The sequence below is a fragment of the Natrix helvetica genome (assembly GCF_964273705.1).
Source record: "Natrix helvetica genome assembly, chromosome: 4".
Taxonomy (NCBI): Eukaryota; Metazoa; Chordata; class Lepidosauria; order Squamata; family Natricidae; genus Natrix; species Natrix helvetica.
The window spans coordinates 40,365,360-40,384,205 of NC_138550.1; the positions used below are offsets into that span (position 1 = coordinate 40,365,360).

At 37.3% G+C, this 18,846-nt stretch overlaps 1 protein-coding gene across 6 annotated transcripts in view; it reads right to left on the reverse strand.

The window, feature by feature from the left end:
• POU2F1 (POU class 2 homeobox 1) overlaps window positions 1-18,846 on the reverse strand; it is a 113,222-nt gene that overhangs the window by 43,584 nt on the left and 50,792 nt on the right. For 5 of the 6 annotated variants that reach the window (XM_081953344.1, XM_081953342.1, XM_081953341.1 and 2 more), the window contains exon 2: window positions 3,383-3,451. In XM_081953344.1, coding sequence (XP_081809470.1) covers window positions 3,383-3,451 — 69 coding nt within the window. Of the gene's footprint in view, window positions 1-3,382; window positions 3,452-4,495; window positions 4,663-8,099; window positions 8,142-18,846 lie in introns of all 6 variants that reach the window. The other variant, XM_081953343.1, reaches the window with a different exon arrangement.

Sequence of the window (18,846 nt, forward strand, 5' to 3'; positions counted from 1 at the left end):
CTGCTCTTTGTCCTGCTTTATCTCTCAGTGGCAAATAATCTATCAATACTGACTGTATACCTTCCCAAGAAGGTAGTCTCAATAAGTTGATGGTGAGGAGTGGCTCCTCAGCATCTCCTGCTATTTAATATCTACCCTGTTTCCCTGAAAATAAGATCTCTCTGGATAATAAACCCAATTGGGCTTTGGAGCTCATGCGCTAAAATAAGCCCCCCCCCTCAAAAAATGCCTCCCTGAAAAAAATTGCAACACAGCAGCAGCCATGAGGTGACCATGCTCGCTGCCTCTTACACCTAACTTCCCTTGAAAGAACAGGTTTACAACTTAAGAGGTCGCCCTGGACTTTAAGCTCCTGTGGGAATAGCAAGTGGAGGCCATAATCAGGACAGCTGGAGTTGGTGTCCCAGTTGCAGCCTTTTCTAGACCCGAGGCTCTAGCAACAACTATCTATGTGCTCCTGGTTAGATTAGTACAGCCCGCTCTTCATGAGGCAACCATTAAAGACAAGTCATAAGAATAACCAGTGTTTGCAGGAACTATATTGATTACTTGTTGGCTTACAGCTCCAATTGATTGTCCTAGTCATTCTCTATTAATACTCTTTATTGTCAGGAAAAAATATTGATAGATTGACAAAATAGATTTTGTCCACTTCATATAGCCAATACTGCAGGCTGAGGATTCTCTCCTTCAAAATAAAATGGAGATTAAATAACTATGCTTTTGTGGTAAAAGTCCCTTCTGCAACAACTTTCCCCCTGAAGTTAGTATTGCTCTTAACTTGCTAGCATTCTCAAAAACTGTGAAGACTGCTTTTTCAGTAAGTTTTTGGTGTGGATGAAATAATAATTGAGGCAACTGCTCAATGGGAATATTTAGTCTGGCTGGCTAGAATCTTGTATTGATTTGTTCTTGTTGCTGTTCTGAGGTATAAATTGTCTACACTTTTTGAAATAAGCAATATATAAATTCACAGATAAATAAAAAAGCCAATAATGTATTTTATTTTCTGAATCTGAATTTTCTGAAATGATTGGTTTTAATTTTCTAATTTATAATTATGCTTCTGATACTATAATAGTTTGTTCAGAGTATTCAGGAAATGATTTGGAAATAAAAATCTGCTTGTTTTAGTTATCTGAGGAAAAAACAGTAAGCTCTTCAGCTCACAAGAACATATTAAAATGAACAACTGTTTGTCCTAATAAATTGAAAGATAAATTATTTTGTAACATGAAACCAATCCAATTGCTAAAATTAAAGTTTTACTAATTGCCATTTCAATAAATCTTGTTAAAGAAATCTCTGTCCCAGGAGTCTAATAGGAAAAGAATATGACTGGAGACTTTATATTTTTATTGAACTTGAATTTCACTGTTTAACATCTTAAAAACTCTGCTTTCTCCAGCATACCCGACATGAGTATCTGGTATGTTATAAACCTATAGTAATTTACATGTATAAGTTATAAAAGCACTTATTAACTAAGCTATTTGGTTGAATATTTATCTTATTCAATCCAAAATCCAAAGGATGTAAATAGCAACAGCACATATTCCCAATTAGTGTGAGCAAGGCAGAGATGGAGCAACTCACTGGAGCAGTGATGGCTAACCTTTGTAGTGATGAGTGCTGAAAGTGTGTGCACACATAAGCATAATGCAATGTGTGCGCATGCCCTGTGCCCTGCATGCGCACGTGACCCCCACATGCATCCCATCTCCTGCGCATGCACATGCCTTTGCATGCACCCGTCCCCACACATGTGACCTCTGCACATGCGTGTGACCCCCATGTGTGACACCTGTGCATATGCATGCAAACTGTGCACATGCGCCCTGCCCCACACATGTGCACACATCTCCCACATGTGCCCCCCCCCACGCAGGAGCGGCAGAGACCCAAAAATTAGCTGCCTCCTGGGAGGCACGCACATATGTGCAGCGGAACTGATCTGGGGCGACGGCTCATGTGCCCAGAGAGGACTCTGTGTGCCACCTGTGGCATGCGTGCCATAGGTTCGCAGTCACGGCAATAGAACCAAATGTTACATTTTGGGAATTTTGTGAGTCAGTTGAGACCAAAGACCTCATCAATTGTTTGGTGCCTTGTGCTTATTGTATATTTATCAGCAGGTACTGTATATATCAAAACTTGCATAGTTGAGACTAAGCCCTTCTTAGTGGAAATGGCCAAAAGGATCCTCTTGCCCATTTCCTCTGAGAAATTTACAGAATGGGATATAATTTGACTAAAATTAGGATCAGAGAATATGGCTTTAGGATATTATTAAGTCTCATTCTAGTTCTCAACCATGCTGTTCCTGAATATAATTCAGTGACCTCTTTTTCATTTCATTTACAATTTAATTAAAATGTTTATGATACTGAATGAAGCAGAAATGGTAACTGCAGACAAAATTACTGAGCAATTCATAAAAAGAAAGCATTTCTTCAGGGAATAACCAATCAATTCCCAGGGTATCATAATAAACTGCACTATTCATATATTATTCTTTATTAACTTATATTGCTGCAAACCATTGTAAGATTATTTTTAGCAGTAGTTATGAAGGCTGGAAATTGTTTTAAATATATTTTTGAAAATCAAAGGAAAAAAAGCTCTTTGTAGTAGAATTAGTATTGAATAAATATGATCGTACTCAGACAAAACCAAAATACTATGTACAATTACAATGTGAAAAATAAATTGAAAGGGTAAAGAAAAACAGACAGCAACTCAAAATAGCTGAAGATTATAGCTATAGATAAAAAATTTGAATTTAAAACAAATTCTTAAAAGTTATTGTTGAGACTGTTTCTTTACCACCTCCCACTGCAAATATCAGAAGTTACTTGCACAGTGTCAGTTAAAATAGTTGTTTTACATGTTAAAGAACTGCTTAAAAAACATAACTTTTGGAATGCCGTGTTATTACTGTAAAATACTGATATAATGGACTAAACTCAAAAATAACTACAGAACTGAAATCTAGGTTGTCAATATTTTCTTCTGTTACACATAGGCAATTATTTCATTCATAACAGCAAACACAAACATGCCAACAAGCACAAAAAGCAACTATTGCCAACTTCACATTTTATTTGTAACAGGTTCTCTATCATGTGGGGGAGGGGGTAAACAGAAGGTATGTATTGGATAAATACAAATCTGAATAGAGGTATTAATAAGGACAGTTCTTTATACTTCAGGACAAAACGTATATCTATTATTAATACACATTTACATAGGATTGATGCATAGATGCCTTGCTCAACATATTGCCATACTGAACATAAAAAAGTAGGAAGCAAGTAAATCTGTTCATGTAATTATTGTGGTATTACTAAGAAATCTAATTCAAATATTATATAATCCATACCTGTTTCCCCATCCCCGCTTTCCATTTTTACAGGTTTACTGGTTTCTGACGGAGTATTCATTCTTGAGTCTGCATCAGAAATAAACAAAAAAGACAGTGATTAGGAGGGAAAAGTACTACTGACTCTATCTTTATGACTGAAGTAATCATGACATTTCTATTTATCAGTCTACAGTACACTGTACCCTAATTGCTAAGTTTGCATTAATGAATATATTAAAAGAAAACCAAGGCATAAAAATCCCCACATATCGCTACAAAATTTTAAATACTGCTTACTATTAAAAAGAACTACTGGAATAAGAAGTATGTGTTTCACTGTTGCAATTAACTATTTTGGCAATAAATAAAACATGTTGGCTAAACAAGTAACCTTGCACTGATATTTTGTTTCATTGGCATTGTTGACTGAGTTTTATTTAAACTTTATTTTACCGAAATTCTTACACAACTTTCCTTCCACTGTAACTCTCCCAGTGCCAATCACATTTCTTGTACTGATGAAATACATCTTCTGAGAAGTTCCCATGATATATGTAAGCTATCATTGTATTACTATGCTAACTTGAATGTGATGACACATCCCAGCATTTAATTTTTAAGAAAGAACTCCTTCTCTAACATTGAAATCTCCCCAATATTGTCACTGTGGAATGGTAATGTAAACATTTAATAACAATAAAACATTTACATCTTGTGCTGATAGCAGGAGAGTTAAATTTATTTCTAGGAGTAAAAAAAATATTCAAGAAAATAAAACTGAATAGTTCTGAAATTTAAATGATGGAACAAACACCTAAATCATAAAAAACAATTTTGAACCCATTTCAAGTACTATCATTCATTATACCCTAGATCTTTATTTAACTTTTCCATTACTTTCCAGTTATGAGGGGACTCTTTTCTAAAAGCAAACTGATTTATGTTGGAATTGTATGAAGCAATGATATTGTAGCCAATATGTTTGTTGTCTTTATAAAATACCATATATTCTTCATATTTCCAGTTATGGCACATTCAGGGTTTTAATTACTACAATCCAGGTATTTTTTCTAGAACATTATGAAAAACAAAGTAAATAAAAACACTCAATAAACCATTTGTCTTTTGTACCTTTATTAATGTACTAAATCTTCATGAACTTAATTTTTTTCTGTAAAAATTGATAGTGAGGGAAAATCCCTGGTACAAGAAGCCTTGTGTTTATTTCTGTTGTAATTTTTTCCTCACATCTATTCTTAGCCATCATTATCCTGGGTAGAAACAACAGCTGTCCATTTCTGAAAGCAATGGGGTAAATTGTCACTCAACCTGGGAATTATAAATCAGAAGACAGAAGTAATATCTGGATTTGAATGCCTACTTGAATGGTTACTCTGCTTGAATAACATGCTCCTAAAATGGAGTTTTAGCAAAATGTAGGCCCAATTGTGTCAGTAAGTAACATCTACTGTCCAAATAATCAACAAATCTTATACAACAGATACCTGGGGATGTTCTTAGCTTTCCACAGACTTTTACAGGCAAAAACTAAAAAGTGTTAGCCACTAGGAGAGCACAGAGGGTGCTATTTTAGGACAACATATAGTATTTATTTATAAGTAAATACTGCGTTAAAATTGTAGTGAAAATTGCCAAAGGCAAAATCAAATCCTCCCAATCTGTGAAACAAAATAATTCACTTACTTTATTAGATGCACAAACAAATATTGAGAAAATAATAACTTTTAGGCAAAGACTGTCATTTTTCATAAGGTAAAAATGAGATGGGAGAAAAATGTTACTTGTTAAGCACATGTTAATTTGAAAAATGAAGCTTTAAGCAACCTGACTAAATCATATTCCAGATTGTCAATGTATTTTCTTGCCATTACACAAATTACTTCAAATTCCAATCTTGAAAATGAAGATTCCATGAAGTTATCTGTTTCAATACAGCATTAAACAAAACCCTCTTGTAAGGGTAACTTTCACGTTTTCAAAAAGATTTTTAAACTAAAAATTTGATCTGGTTTCAACAGTAACATTTCATTGGCAAATTCCATTCTGCCACTAGAAGGCAATATGGGGGCAAAATTGGGTTATGCATGCAAGATGGCGGTGAAGAAACATAAGAATAGGAAATTCTACTGCTCATGGAGAAATATGCTTATTTTCAATGTAAATTTAAATTACTATGTTATATACACATTAGCAGTTTTCTGAACATAATCTTGTGTTCCTCTTTTAATATAGCATGGGGAAAATGCATGTTGAACATTAAAGAAATATTTTTTCCATTTAAGGTTTAGTCAAAGTATATGGGACGGATATAATAAATTTAAATAAATAAGAGTGGGCTATCACTCTTAGTATGAAAATGTCATATTGGGTACGTTTATATGAATGTATGTATCTGTATATTATGTTACATCCTAGTTTTATCACCCTAGTTTTATCATTTTCATAAACAAGTGATTATGTCAGGAGCTACACCATAATGCAAACTTAACTCTTGCATCATACATACAATTATTTGAATAATACAAAACAGAGACAGATCATATAGTAATAGTCAGTATGCAAAATCATGCCAAAAATGATGGTACAGTACTATCTTCTGTAAAATCATGTCATTCATATAAAAGACCAGTTTCCTCATGATTACACCTTGGCCTAAAAATCATAATGTTATCTCTCTCTCTCTCTCTCTCTCTCACTCTCTCTCACACACACACTGCTCTAATGCTGAATATTTGCAATATAAATATGCAGTATGTCTTATTTACCATGACTCAATATTCAAAAATTATTTTTTCTATGTCCACCAATTATAAACACATTTGTAAAATAGAATATTCTATGCTTGTTCTGAAAGTTTAATGAATTTATTAGACTGCATCAAATACACACATACAACACAGAGACAGACAGACACACACAGAGATTGTTTATGTTAGGCATAAACATAAGTTGAAACAAATACAATATTTTGTCACAAAAAGATTTCAATATAATGGAAACATGTTTAATGGGATGTATTACCATAATAGTATAAAAATGATCATAAAGAGCAAGAAATGATGTATGTACTTCAAAATAAGAGAATGCACTTGCTCTCACATTGTCTAGAACTTAGTTGAAGGAAGACAGATAATCCCTTATGCCTTATTACAAGACTGCTATAATGAATTTACAACCATATTATACAGTGACACTAAGTAGCTCAAGAGGACTTCAAAAGCAAACAGAACTTCCATGAACTGCTTGTGAACTCCCAAAGGCATCTGGCTCACCAATATAAGAAAATGCAGAAAGAATTGGAATCCTGCTATAATCCGTAAAATGAGTCTAATTTAAAGGTAAATGCGAAAGTACTAGACAAATTCATTTTTAATGGCAAATAATGGGTATAATGCACCATAATTTGAATAGCACATGTAAACAAATCCACATTTTTAACTATGTCTTTCTCTTTTTCATAAAATGAAGCAAATCTAATCTAATGTTTTTATTATGGCATTAAAACAATTATATATTCTAAAGTGAGTCTAATTAAAAGGTGAATGCAAAAGTACTAACTAGACAAATATATTTTTAATGGAAAGCTGTGGCTATAAAGCACCATAATTTGGATAACACACGGTGGAACAAATCCACATTCTCTTTTTCATAAAATGCAGCAAATCTAATGTTTATTATGGCACTAAAACAATTCTGTATTCTAAAGTAAATGAATTCTAATGAAGCAAGGACAGAAAATAACAGGTGCAGTACTGAAGTCATATGCTAATTTACTTCTAGATTCATTCTTAGTACTATTCTGACAGATCTCTAATACTCCAAAATTAGCCAACCACATAATCGTTATTTCAAAACAAATAAGAAGGGTATGAAGGGAATGGTTCTGCTAATTCTGAAATCTATGTATAAAGCCAATGTTCATGAATAATCTTACAGTTATCAAAAATACAGTTATCAAAATTAATTTATCAGATTCCCAAAATTTCAAAAGGCCAGATGAAAAACACTTGAATACAAATGAAATGAAAATCATGTTGGAAAATTATATGAAGAGCTTGAAATAATCATTCTAAAAACAGTTCAATCTCTGCTGTTTTTATTTAAAAGTAACTAAATTCTTTTTCATAAATTTAAAAATGCTAAATACTGAAAGTTATGGAGATAAAAAAAATTCTATTAACCTTACAAATATTTTTTTTAAAAAATAAAATCATTCATTTAATAGGAATTAAATTAGGAGATAATGTTAGTAGTTAAACATTGGTATCAAAAACATTTACTTGCTTTAAATAGTGAAGTATGACTTCAGTTCAGAAATATACACATACAAATAAAAGATATGATGAATTGATGAAGCTACAATGGATGACAGTATTCTCCTAACACCTTAGAATAGATGCAGTTAAGTAATATATTCAAATAAGCAAATTCTTATTTCTGTCAAAAGGCAAATATTTTAAAATTTAAAATTCTGTAAGCTTCCATTCTTGACAGTCATGAGCAACTCCATTTCTCCAATGCTGAAGAGTAAGAATCTCTGGAAGAAAAATGAAGAATGGGGAAGGCGTTTGCTACTGAATCACTGACAGTTTTCAACATTTCAAATGCATCCCCCAATCGTACATATGCAATTAGGTCTGTATGTTTAGTCAATTTTAACAAGCGCTATTTCCATATTACATGCTTGCAAGAAGTCAGTGGAACTGATACCCACCTAAAACATAGTCACTGCAGTCCAGCATTGTTGTGCAATCTTCTGTAGATTTAGATAGTCCAAGGAAAGAGAAAAAATACTTTCTAAAATAAAAGGTATATACTACTACTCTTAAAAGAAGAAAGGGGGCGGGTCAGGAGTAGGAAAAAGTACAACTTCAGTTACACCATAGCAATCTTCAACTGAACAGAGAAACTTCAGTTGCTCTGTGGACTTTTAGTCTCTCCTACTAGCTGTGTCTGACATTGTCAAGGCGACTGAAGCATGAAAAGTTCCCCTTTTTTAATAAAATAGAAACAAAGATTGCAGCTGGCAGTTTCCATAATGAAGCTTAATCAGTATGCGCCTGATTAGGGCCTTATGCAAATCTCCCCTCGTTAGCACAGCAGCCAGCACTTTGAAGTCCATGAACAATTCATTTGCAGAGTACACTGAAAGCACTCCCTGCATAATTTAAATCATGATATAAATATTTATCAGCTCATTTACATATTAATTGGCAGTGCATGAAGGGAAAAATTATCTTCCAAGTGCCAGCATAATAATTAGGGAACAAAATGAAATTTCTTCCAATAGCTTTGCTCCTCAGACCTAACTTGAGCACAGTACCATGGAGAAATAGGGAAGGGAAAGAGGTAAGAACATTCTCTTAAAATGCCACTGAAATGACACATACAAATTAAAAACAACCCCACAGACTTAAGCATCTTTAATCTTATTCCTCCTAGCAACAATTAGTTTTGTAATAAATGAGATTTGGAAAAGCTTTCTTCACCATCTAAATAACCCTCCCCTTCCACCCCTATTAGCAAGTTAGAAGGTGAACACAATTTACCTAACTACAACCTATGCATTTATGTGCTATTTGCTAAATGAGTCCTGCAAAAGAACAAAATCCTGCAGAGAAAAGACGCACAAGTCCAGATACTCATGTCAGTTGCTATGTAAAGGTAGCCAACACTGACAGATATGACAAGCAGTGGTGGGTTCCGGATCCCATTGCAACCGGTACGGTGCAATGGGGCCGGGCGTCCACCACATGCACACGCGCAGCATGCACATGTGTACCTACTGCCCGCAATGCTCCAGCTGCTTGGTGGAGCGTCACGCAGGCACTGTATGCTCTGTGCGCGTAAGCCCCGATTGGCTCAAATACAGGTAAGGAGGACAGGTGGGCCCTCCGGAGCAATGTACTGGAAAGGTACCTGGTGCTTCCGGCAGGCACTGGTACGCCCGTGCCAGTCGTATCCCACCACTGATGGCAAGCAATATTTTCTACCTCCCCTAGATGCCTTAAATGCTGTTCCCTAAATGTACTTATTTGCATCTGCAAAAGTAAATATTTATATTCCTAAGAGGTCTAATTTTATTAAAATCCAATGAAAACCACTCTCTCAAAAACTAGCTTAAGAAAAAAAATCATGACAATGAAGTTTTAAAAAAGAACTATAGCATATAAATATGACTGCAAAATGTGCTCTAGATGAGATTTGAAGGAAGTAAGGAATCTGTAGGAAGAGAAAGGGATCTGTCCCATCACTTGTTTTGATCAGCATTAGGTACAGCCTATTACTGCAGCTTAATTGGATTTGTCCATAATCCACCATTTAGTCAACCTTTCATAATGAAGAGAGCTATTAACTACTGGATAGTTTTGTTTTGTTTCATTGTGAAGGAAAATAAAATTTTCGAACAAGTCATTTTACATTCATAATAGCAAGGAGTTTTATGCAAACCATGATGAGCACTTTTCAGCTAAATCAAGTAATGGTATTTTTACTTATTCATTTCAATCAGAAACCTGCAGATAAATAATTAGCTGATTAATTCAAACCTACCTAAAATTTAATGTGTATTTGCACAGGCATTAATTGTATCTTTAGCCATACAAGCATCTGTTCTTGTAGGCAAAAGACTTAAGGACACGAAAGGCCTCTGCCAATGAGAACCAGGGCTCCCTTCTCATCAGCAAAGACCTTGAGGAAAGGCCTTTACCAATGAGAAAGAGGTCTGGAGGGATGCATGCACCCCTCGCAGGCTCCATTCCCATAAGCAAAGGACTTAGATCTTTGCCAATGAAAATGAAGGCCCGGAGGGATGCACGGGCTACTGATCTCATGTGATCTTGTGGTACTTTAGGTCTTCATTCTCTGCAAATGCACTGAAGGCCTGAAGCACCAAACAGGCCAAAAAACCGAAGGCTCGCTAGATTTTCGCAAGGTGGGTATCCACTGGCTTAATGCCTGTAGGGACCCGGGGGAGGGGGGGGATATGCAGAGCGAACGTTGCAGAGCTTCTGTGATTGTTCTTGTTGTGGTCTGTTGGTCGCCGGTCCCTCCAGCAGCCGAATCAGAGGTGGAGGAGGCATGGGAGTCAGGATCAACATCAAGGCAACCTGAGAGCTCCGAGGGGAAAGAGGGAGTGGAGCTGGCAGGGAGAGAGAGAGAGAGAGAGAGAGACAGAGGCGGAGCCTGGGCCAGCCATGAGCCCTCAGATGGAGAGTCAACAGTCCCAAGGTCTGGAGGTGGCTGATGAAGAGGAGGAGGAACAGCTCGGTCCAGGGCCTGACATGCGGCTGTGCAGAAGAGGAGAGCAGTGGAAATCCATGGGCTGATCCTTTGGAAGGAAGAGCTTCTGCTGCTAACAAAGCCCCACCCTAGTTTTGTGGATAAAAGGCAGGGGGAGATGAATAGATGTGGCAGACAACTATTCATCTTCTGGCCAGATGGACTTTCTAGCCTGTGGTGAGAAAGAAACTTTTTGCTGGCGCTGCCGGCAAAAATAATAAAAGAATCTTTGACTTAACTTCAGAGGGTTTGTCGTGTTTGGGGAGCTGGGTCAGAACAGTTCTTAAGTGTGAACGACTGTTGTGGTGCTACAACATGTGTTGTAAGTACTTGGGGGGTTATGTCGTAACTTTGAACCATCGCTAAGTTCGCCATGATGTAAAAAAGATGTGGAGACTCTAGAAAGAGTGCAGAGAAGAGCAACAAAGATGATTAGGGGACTGGAGACTAAAACATATGAAGAACGGTTGCAGGAACTGGGTATGTCTAACTTAAGAGAAAGAAGGACTAGGAGAGACATGATAGCAGTGTTCCAATATCTCAGGGGTTGCCACAAAGAAGAGGGAGTCAAACTATTCTCCAAGGCACCTGAGAGTAGAACAAGAAGCAATGGGTGGAAACTAATCAAAGAGAGAAGCAACTTAGAACTGAGGAGAAATTTCCTGACAGTTAGAACAATTAATCAGTGGAACAGCTTGCCTCCAGAAGTTGTGAATGCCCCAACACTGGAAGTCTTTAAGAAGATGTTGGATAGCCATCTGTCTGAAACGGTATAGGGTTTCCTGCCTAGGCAGGGGTTGGACCAGAAGGCCTCCAAGGTCCCTTCCAACTCTACTATTGTATTGTATTGTAAGTGAACTGTCATAACACGGATATTACCTGTATTAGTTCCTGTGGTTGCATATGGCTATATGAAGTAACAAAAAAAAAAAGTTACAGCTCCCAGGATCTTGCAACTCATGGAAGACACACCTATCCTGTGAGAATCTAAACAAAATACTTTTGCTCTGTAAGTGATAAGTCAGGCATACTGGAGCTATAGTTTTTATTTAATTGAACGGGACCATTTTTTCAACAATTAATTTTTTTTCAATCAAAATAAAATAACTTAAACACTACTGTGGGAAAAGCATAATCTCTTTTAATTTTTTAAAGGAATAAAAATAAATAAAACCAGGAATTTATTACCCAAAGTTCTGCATGTTTCAACCCTAAGCATTATTTTGGTAGAATGTGGTATTAAGGATAATGTACAACTCTCTTTTTTGGCATTGTAATGTAGAAAGTTCTTTTCCAATCTTTTGGCCAGTCTGTGCTGCTCTCCAGATTTGCTGGCATGGTTTGGTTAGAGTCTTTACTGATTCTTTTTCTGTTGCTTGGCATATTTCAGTGGGTTCAGTAGTTCTGTTGCATAAGTATAGTATATTTCCAACTTGGCAATGACTCGAGTACCAGAAGCCCTTGAAAGTAGGAAATATCTTCTAAGCGGTATATTTGATGTTAACACTATGTTAGGAGATTTTTATCCAGTTCTACTTTTTTCATATTCCATTGTTTTTCTTAGACCCTTTCTTGTTTTTAAGTCTACTTTGTTTCACTTTTACTTGTATCTGTTATTAATACATATTATATAGACTTGTGCTATGAATTGTCCTTTTTTTCACCAACATCTGTAACTGTCACTCTTATATTAGCTTCTTGCTTTTTAGTCACTACAGATATTCCGTGACTTACAACTACAATTGAGGCCAGAATTTAGACCATGAATTGTTTTGTTTGTAAAGCTAGGTACTCACATGAGCCCCGCACCAACAGCCACAATCCCAATTTGTCTTAACAAATGACCGTGTGGGAGCTTCAGGGGGCAGAGAGGCCGAAAGACCCAGTGCCCATCAATATGTGGGAACCTACCATGGGTGGAGGGCATATATTTTCTAATCCCCCTGGATAATTTTTTAAATTTTAAATTAAGTTCGACTTTGGGTATTTTAATTGTTTTTAATTGCATTATGTTGTTCTTAACTAATTGATTATTTATTTATTATGTATTGTACTATGTTTTTGTATATCTCCTCCTTGTTATTTATTTGTTGTGTAATGAATTGTACGCCGCCCCGAGTCCCTTGGTGGAGAGGGAGCGGCCTATAAATTGGATTAATAATAATAATAATAATAATAATAATAATAATAATAATAATAATAATAATAATAATAATAATAATAATAATAATAATAATAAGCCAGCTAGGCCCACCAGCACACAAGGTTCCCCATGCACAGCCACTTCCAGATGCCTGGACCTTTACCCTGCCTCACCACACTCCTGGAAGTGCCTTCCTTACTTCTGCAACCATGCATTTCCTTTTACCTTTTCTTTCTGTGCAGCTACTGAGAAATGAGAGGTAATGTTTCGGAAAGTAGAAAGAGCTGGTGCTACTTATGTTTTTCAGGCTCTTTCTATCTTTGTGGGCGGAAGAGAATTTTTGCTCATTCCTCCTTACAGAATAGGTTCAACTGAGGGAAGCCAATGGACTTCCTTTCATCAACTGCCTGCTTCAGATCGTTCCACAGCATTTTTATAGGACAAGACAGGACTTGGCCATTCTAAAACATTAACTTTCGTGTCAGTGCTGCCGTTCATGGCAGAACTCTGCATGGTTCGTTGTGCCGGTGCCCCTGCTTGTGGCAGGAGGCCACATCACGCCATTCTGCAGAAGAGCAGCGGCACCAGTGCAACAGGTGACATCCGGCCGCTAGTGGTGGCACTGGCGTGATGTGCCACACAGCTTCCAGCTATGAGTGGCGCCATCTGCGTGATACACCATGTGTGTTCCTGCTACAAGCGGTGGCACCGGTGCGATGAGTCACACAGCAGCCTGCCATGAGAGGCCGCATGGCACCATTCTGTGCAAGAGCAGTGGCTCGGGTGCGACACCAGACATCCTGCCACAAGGGGAGGCACCAGCACAATGTGCCACATGGTAGCTGGCTGCGAGTGGCTGTAGAAGTCAGGCAATGGCACAGCAAGCGTCAGGGTATGGGAGGCATGGTGTCAGGCCTGCAAGTCATATTTCTTTTAGGATCTTTGGCCTGCCACACTCTTTCTCTTTCTTTACTATGCTGTTTCATTAGTGGGGAATTGGGAGCGGGAATAGTAAGGAGTAGAATGTGTTTGTTTGCAAAATAAAAAATTCCTTTCTAGAAATTCAAAAGTGCTGTTAAAAGTAGCTAGAAAATACATTTCTGTTAATATTGTATGGCAGAATTCTTGAAAAAATATGGGTGGGGGAAATGATTCCAGGGTTAAATGTACTGTATGCGTGTTTATTTCCAATCCCTATTCAACATATATTTTAAAAATATGTGTAAATGATTTGAACTGAAAGGAATTTATTGCTTATATTAATTATATTAATTACTGTGCTTCCCTGAAAATAAGCCCTACCTTGATTTTCATGTGTGCGCCTACACCCAGTCAGTCCCACTGTCTGGTTGTATGAGGTGGGGCTAGATGCATACATAAAAATCAAGCTAGAGTGGGGGTAGGGAGGTGGAGCTGCCCCATGCTCCCTGCACTTGCTTACCTTAGGACCTTAGCAACCAGATGTCAACGTTCCAAATATCATCCAGAATTAAATCAGAGTTTAAGGCATAGCTTTCATCAAAGTTCCAATTTAATAAGAGATACATGTTGGTACAATCTGTGTAAACCTGAATCTGAAAGCTTCCGGGGTTTCCCACCCAGTTGAAAGTTCATGATCTTGCCTCCACACCCACAAGTCCATCACATGGTCCAATCTTCCTCTGCCACACTGGCATTTCCACCCATCCACTTCCGGTCAGGTGCAGAGGTGCAGACACAAAGAATGACCGTGTTTTCAACAATTATATTCTTTTCCTTAAACACTTCTTAATGCCAAAGCTCTTGCTTTGGGACACAATCTAAGAGCTTGGGAAGTTAGATATCAAAAAGATATAATTTTTGAAACTAATTCAGGACAAGGGTAATTTGATGTCATATATTCCTCTATTTAAAGCATTTATAATTAATTTCTATATGGAAATATCCTTTATAAAAGGCTGGGGGAAAGAAAAGAATGATGAAACTTCAATTATGCCAACATATCTCAATCTTTTGGCCATTCTCTACAAGCAATTAACTGTATTATTGTAAAGGGTAAGTTTGTAAAGTCTTGATGCCATTTAAATGATTAGTTGCAGCAGTTAATTTAAAAACCTGATACCATCTTAAAAAGACTGCTAGGTACTTTATGCTCTATTTCTTATTTTCCTTCACATATTCAGCAACTCCCTTTTATTCTAAGACCTTACTTGCTACTAAGGATCACTTAGTAGCAAATCATTTAAGAAAGGATAACAGAGTTTGGTTATCTCAGATGTTTTTGTTTTTGTCCTTTTCCTGTTCCAGTTGTATAGCACAATAACAATTTTATCCATATTTTCCACTGTTCACTATTTGTCAGCAACTTAAAGCAGAATCTTATGATGTGCAAAACAGGACAAATTATAGATATTTATTATCTAGCATATCAAGAGCAGTTCGGAGCTGCTTAAAACTCTTATCACATTGTTGTGCTCTTGAATAATGTAACTATTTGGGTAATTGTTTTGTTTCTTATTTTTATCCCTTTTGTGGATTGTGTTTTAATTGATTTTATGCTAACAAACTAGTTACAAATATTAAGTATCTGATTTCAATAACTGGATATTATACAGTCGTGATGGCAAACCTATGGCATGTGCACTGGCCAGCTGACTTCAGCATTCTTTTGAAGCCATTTTTCGCCCTCTGGAGGCTTCCTTGAAAACTCTGGAGCACGAAAAACGGGCCCTACAGGCAAACTGGAAGTTCGGGAACGTACTTCCGATTTGCTCGTAGGGCCGGTTTTAGCCCTCCGGAGCCTTCAGGAAAGCCTCCTGAAGGCCCCTGAAGGCTCCGTAGGTCTAATACCAGCCCTATGAGCAAACCAGAAGTCCGTTCCTGAAGTTCTGGTTTGCCTGTAGTGCTGGTTTTTTGCACTCTGGAGGGCCTTGGGGGGGGGGGGGAGGCTGTTTTCACCCTCCTCAGGCTCCTTTCGCCTTGGGAGGGCGAAAAAGCACGCCAATAATGGGGTGGAGCACTGGTCTTGCGCGCATGCGCTCTGGCATCAGGCGCATAGCATTATGGGTGTGGCATGTCTGCACACGACCCCCCCTGCGCTCCCCCTACTTTTGGCACAAAAAAGGTTCACCATCACTGTTATACAGGTAACACTGTAGTGAAAGTGAAGGTATCCCCATCAGTCCGACTTCCAAAACGTTTGAAGAGAAAGAAAAATTGTGGTGAAGGTGTGGGGAGTTAGTGGTGGTGGACTTGCAATCTGAAATGACTTACTTATAGTGAAATCTTACTAAATGCAAAACGAGGATTTATAAAGAAAAATCAATGACCATGCTCCACTCTAATTAATCAACCAATAACATGCCATCCCTCAATACCTTGGCAAGTAAAAAACCCAAAGCAACATATCCCTTCTTCTGTGAAAAGCTCACCAACAACTGAAGTTAAAGTAGAGCTGTTGAAGCTCAAGGGGGAACAAAGAAACATAAGAATCCTGTAACTAATGAACATTAATTCCTATGGTCGGCAATCATGGAAAGCTTATAACAATAATATAAATGCAACTCTCCTACTTTTATTTTCTGTAGCTATTGAAAAGTACAGTCAGGCCACCATACAAGTGGATTTTTACTAGTGCATTGAAATACATATTTAACACTTACTTACTTACTTAACTTACTTACAATATTTAAAAACTGCCCATTTCCCTCACAGAGCAACTCAGGGCATTGCAATAAAATGATTACAAACTGTTGATAGCTTTAATTACTTATTTAGGTATAAGGATCATGATGTTGGGTCAAATGTATCAGTAAGAAATGCTCTGTATTTTTATCTGTCCCTGATACAAACGGCAGCTCTTCTAGGAATATTCTAGTAAAATTCCTGTCTTTTTCTATCCAACCTACTCATTGTTTTCCCTTCTTCAACGTAAAGAATAACAAAACTTGGAAGGGACCTTTGAGATCTTCTAGTCCAACCCCCTGCTCAAGCAGGAGGCCCTATATCAGGGGTGTCAAACTCAAGCCCTGGAGGGTGCTTAAATGTGGCCTGTAGGGCCAGCCTGGAAATAGCAAAGGATTGGCCCATGGTGCCTCTGGAAACCAAAACACCCCCCTGTGCCATTTTCTGCCTGGATGGCCTCTTGCAGCCGGCCAAATGGGATATGGGGGGCCACACACAGCCCCCGGCGCCCGATTTTGGCCAGCAGGGTGCTGCAGGAAGCGTCCATCCTGTATTCCCGCCTCTCTAGCCAGCCTGCAGAAAATTACAATGCTGATCCGACCCTCAAAAGAAATCCAGTTTGACACCTCTGCCCTATATCATTCCAGAAAAGTGGCTGTCCAATCTCTTCTTAAAAGCCTTCAGTGATGGATCATTAAATTTCTTGGTCAAAAACACAGTATTACTTGCATACTAAAGTCCATAAATATTCATACCTCCAGCCAAAGCCATACACCTTTATCTTTAACACATAAATATATTAAAACAACCAAGACATTATCTCACAATTTTATCTTACTTCCTGCTCAATTTTGAATCATTCAACAAACATTCCATTTATTAGTGCTATATTTATTTTATCATATTCAGCAATTTTTCTTTATATTCATGCAAAACATTCTTTAATTCAGCATTATTCACTTTTATCATATTGGTTCTCTAATTTGACAAATGTATAATAAACGTACTTTCTCAAATCCATATTTTTAAACAAATTTGATGAATATAAAAATCTTGTCACTACATATTGAGCATGTAGTATGGTGCGCTTTTCAAATTTTGATCATTGTCACCATGTTTGTTAGATCAGGTGACACAATCACTTCTAAACAAATCATATCTATATTTCTCTGTTAAATCATCTACATCCAAACCTTACCATTTCTTAACAGTATTTATGACTTCATTTTCACTTTTTTAGATGCAGACATTTGTTTCAATTCCACTTTGACACATTACTATCATTCCCATATCAATATCTAAATTATTCCTTCCAGGGTTTCTTCAATTTCATTTCAACCCATACTTTTATCACTTCTGTTTTTAATTCCATTCATTCCATTGGAGGGTCCTTGCTATTCACTTCCAAATAATTGGTTAATTCCATCAAAATTATTCTGAATGTTCTAGGTTTTCCTGCTCTTTGATTGTGCCTTAAAGCTATCTTTTCTTTCTACATTATTCAATATATATTTAATATGTTGATAACAGCTGCAATCAAGTGACTCTTGAAGATTAAAAGTATTTAAATAAAATCTACATAAAGAAATAGATAACATTTCAAAATCTTCATAAAACAAACAAAATGATATCCTAACCTTAAGACCTTCAGAATGGCATCCTCGTTTTTTGCAGAAATAAAAAAACTGTACATACTTTTTACCTCATCATTCTATCAATATCCTTTTCATATCTCCCATTAATCTCTATATCAGTGATGGCAAACCTTGACGTGCACGCTCGTCTGGAGGCAACCCAGAAGAGGAGCTGCTAAAGGGGCATTTGTGCACCGGAAAATGAACTTCTGTTTTCTGGCATGCGTAGGTGCGCTGGCTAGCTAGTCTTCAGGTTATTGGAGTGCATGTGCATACGACAATCTGCTGGTCAGTGTGCATGCTCATTCCGGAAAATGGAAGACCAGCTCTTCCAATTTCCGGCACTGCCGAGCGCACAAAGCCCAGTTGATCATCATGTGCCCATGCACGCCAGAAACCCAGAAGAACAGGCAATGCTGTGTGCGTGCCAGGTGACATGGCTCTGCGTGCCACTTCAGGCATGCATGCCATAGGTTCACCATCACGGCTCTATATACTTCTGTAGAATCCTTTAATACGTAAGCAGTCCTCAACTTATTTCATGTAACAGTTCATGTAATTACTGTTCAAAGTTACAATGGCCGAAACAGCTTTCAGGAGATGGTTGAGACTGTTGCTAAGAATCATTGTAATAGCAGATAGGCAGCCTCAGCAAGTATAAACAGAGATATAGCTTTGGGTATGGAAGACTGGCTTCAACACACACAACTGGATCATTGATGAACCACAGTCCTGTTCTC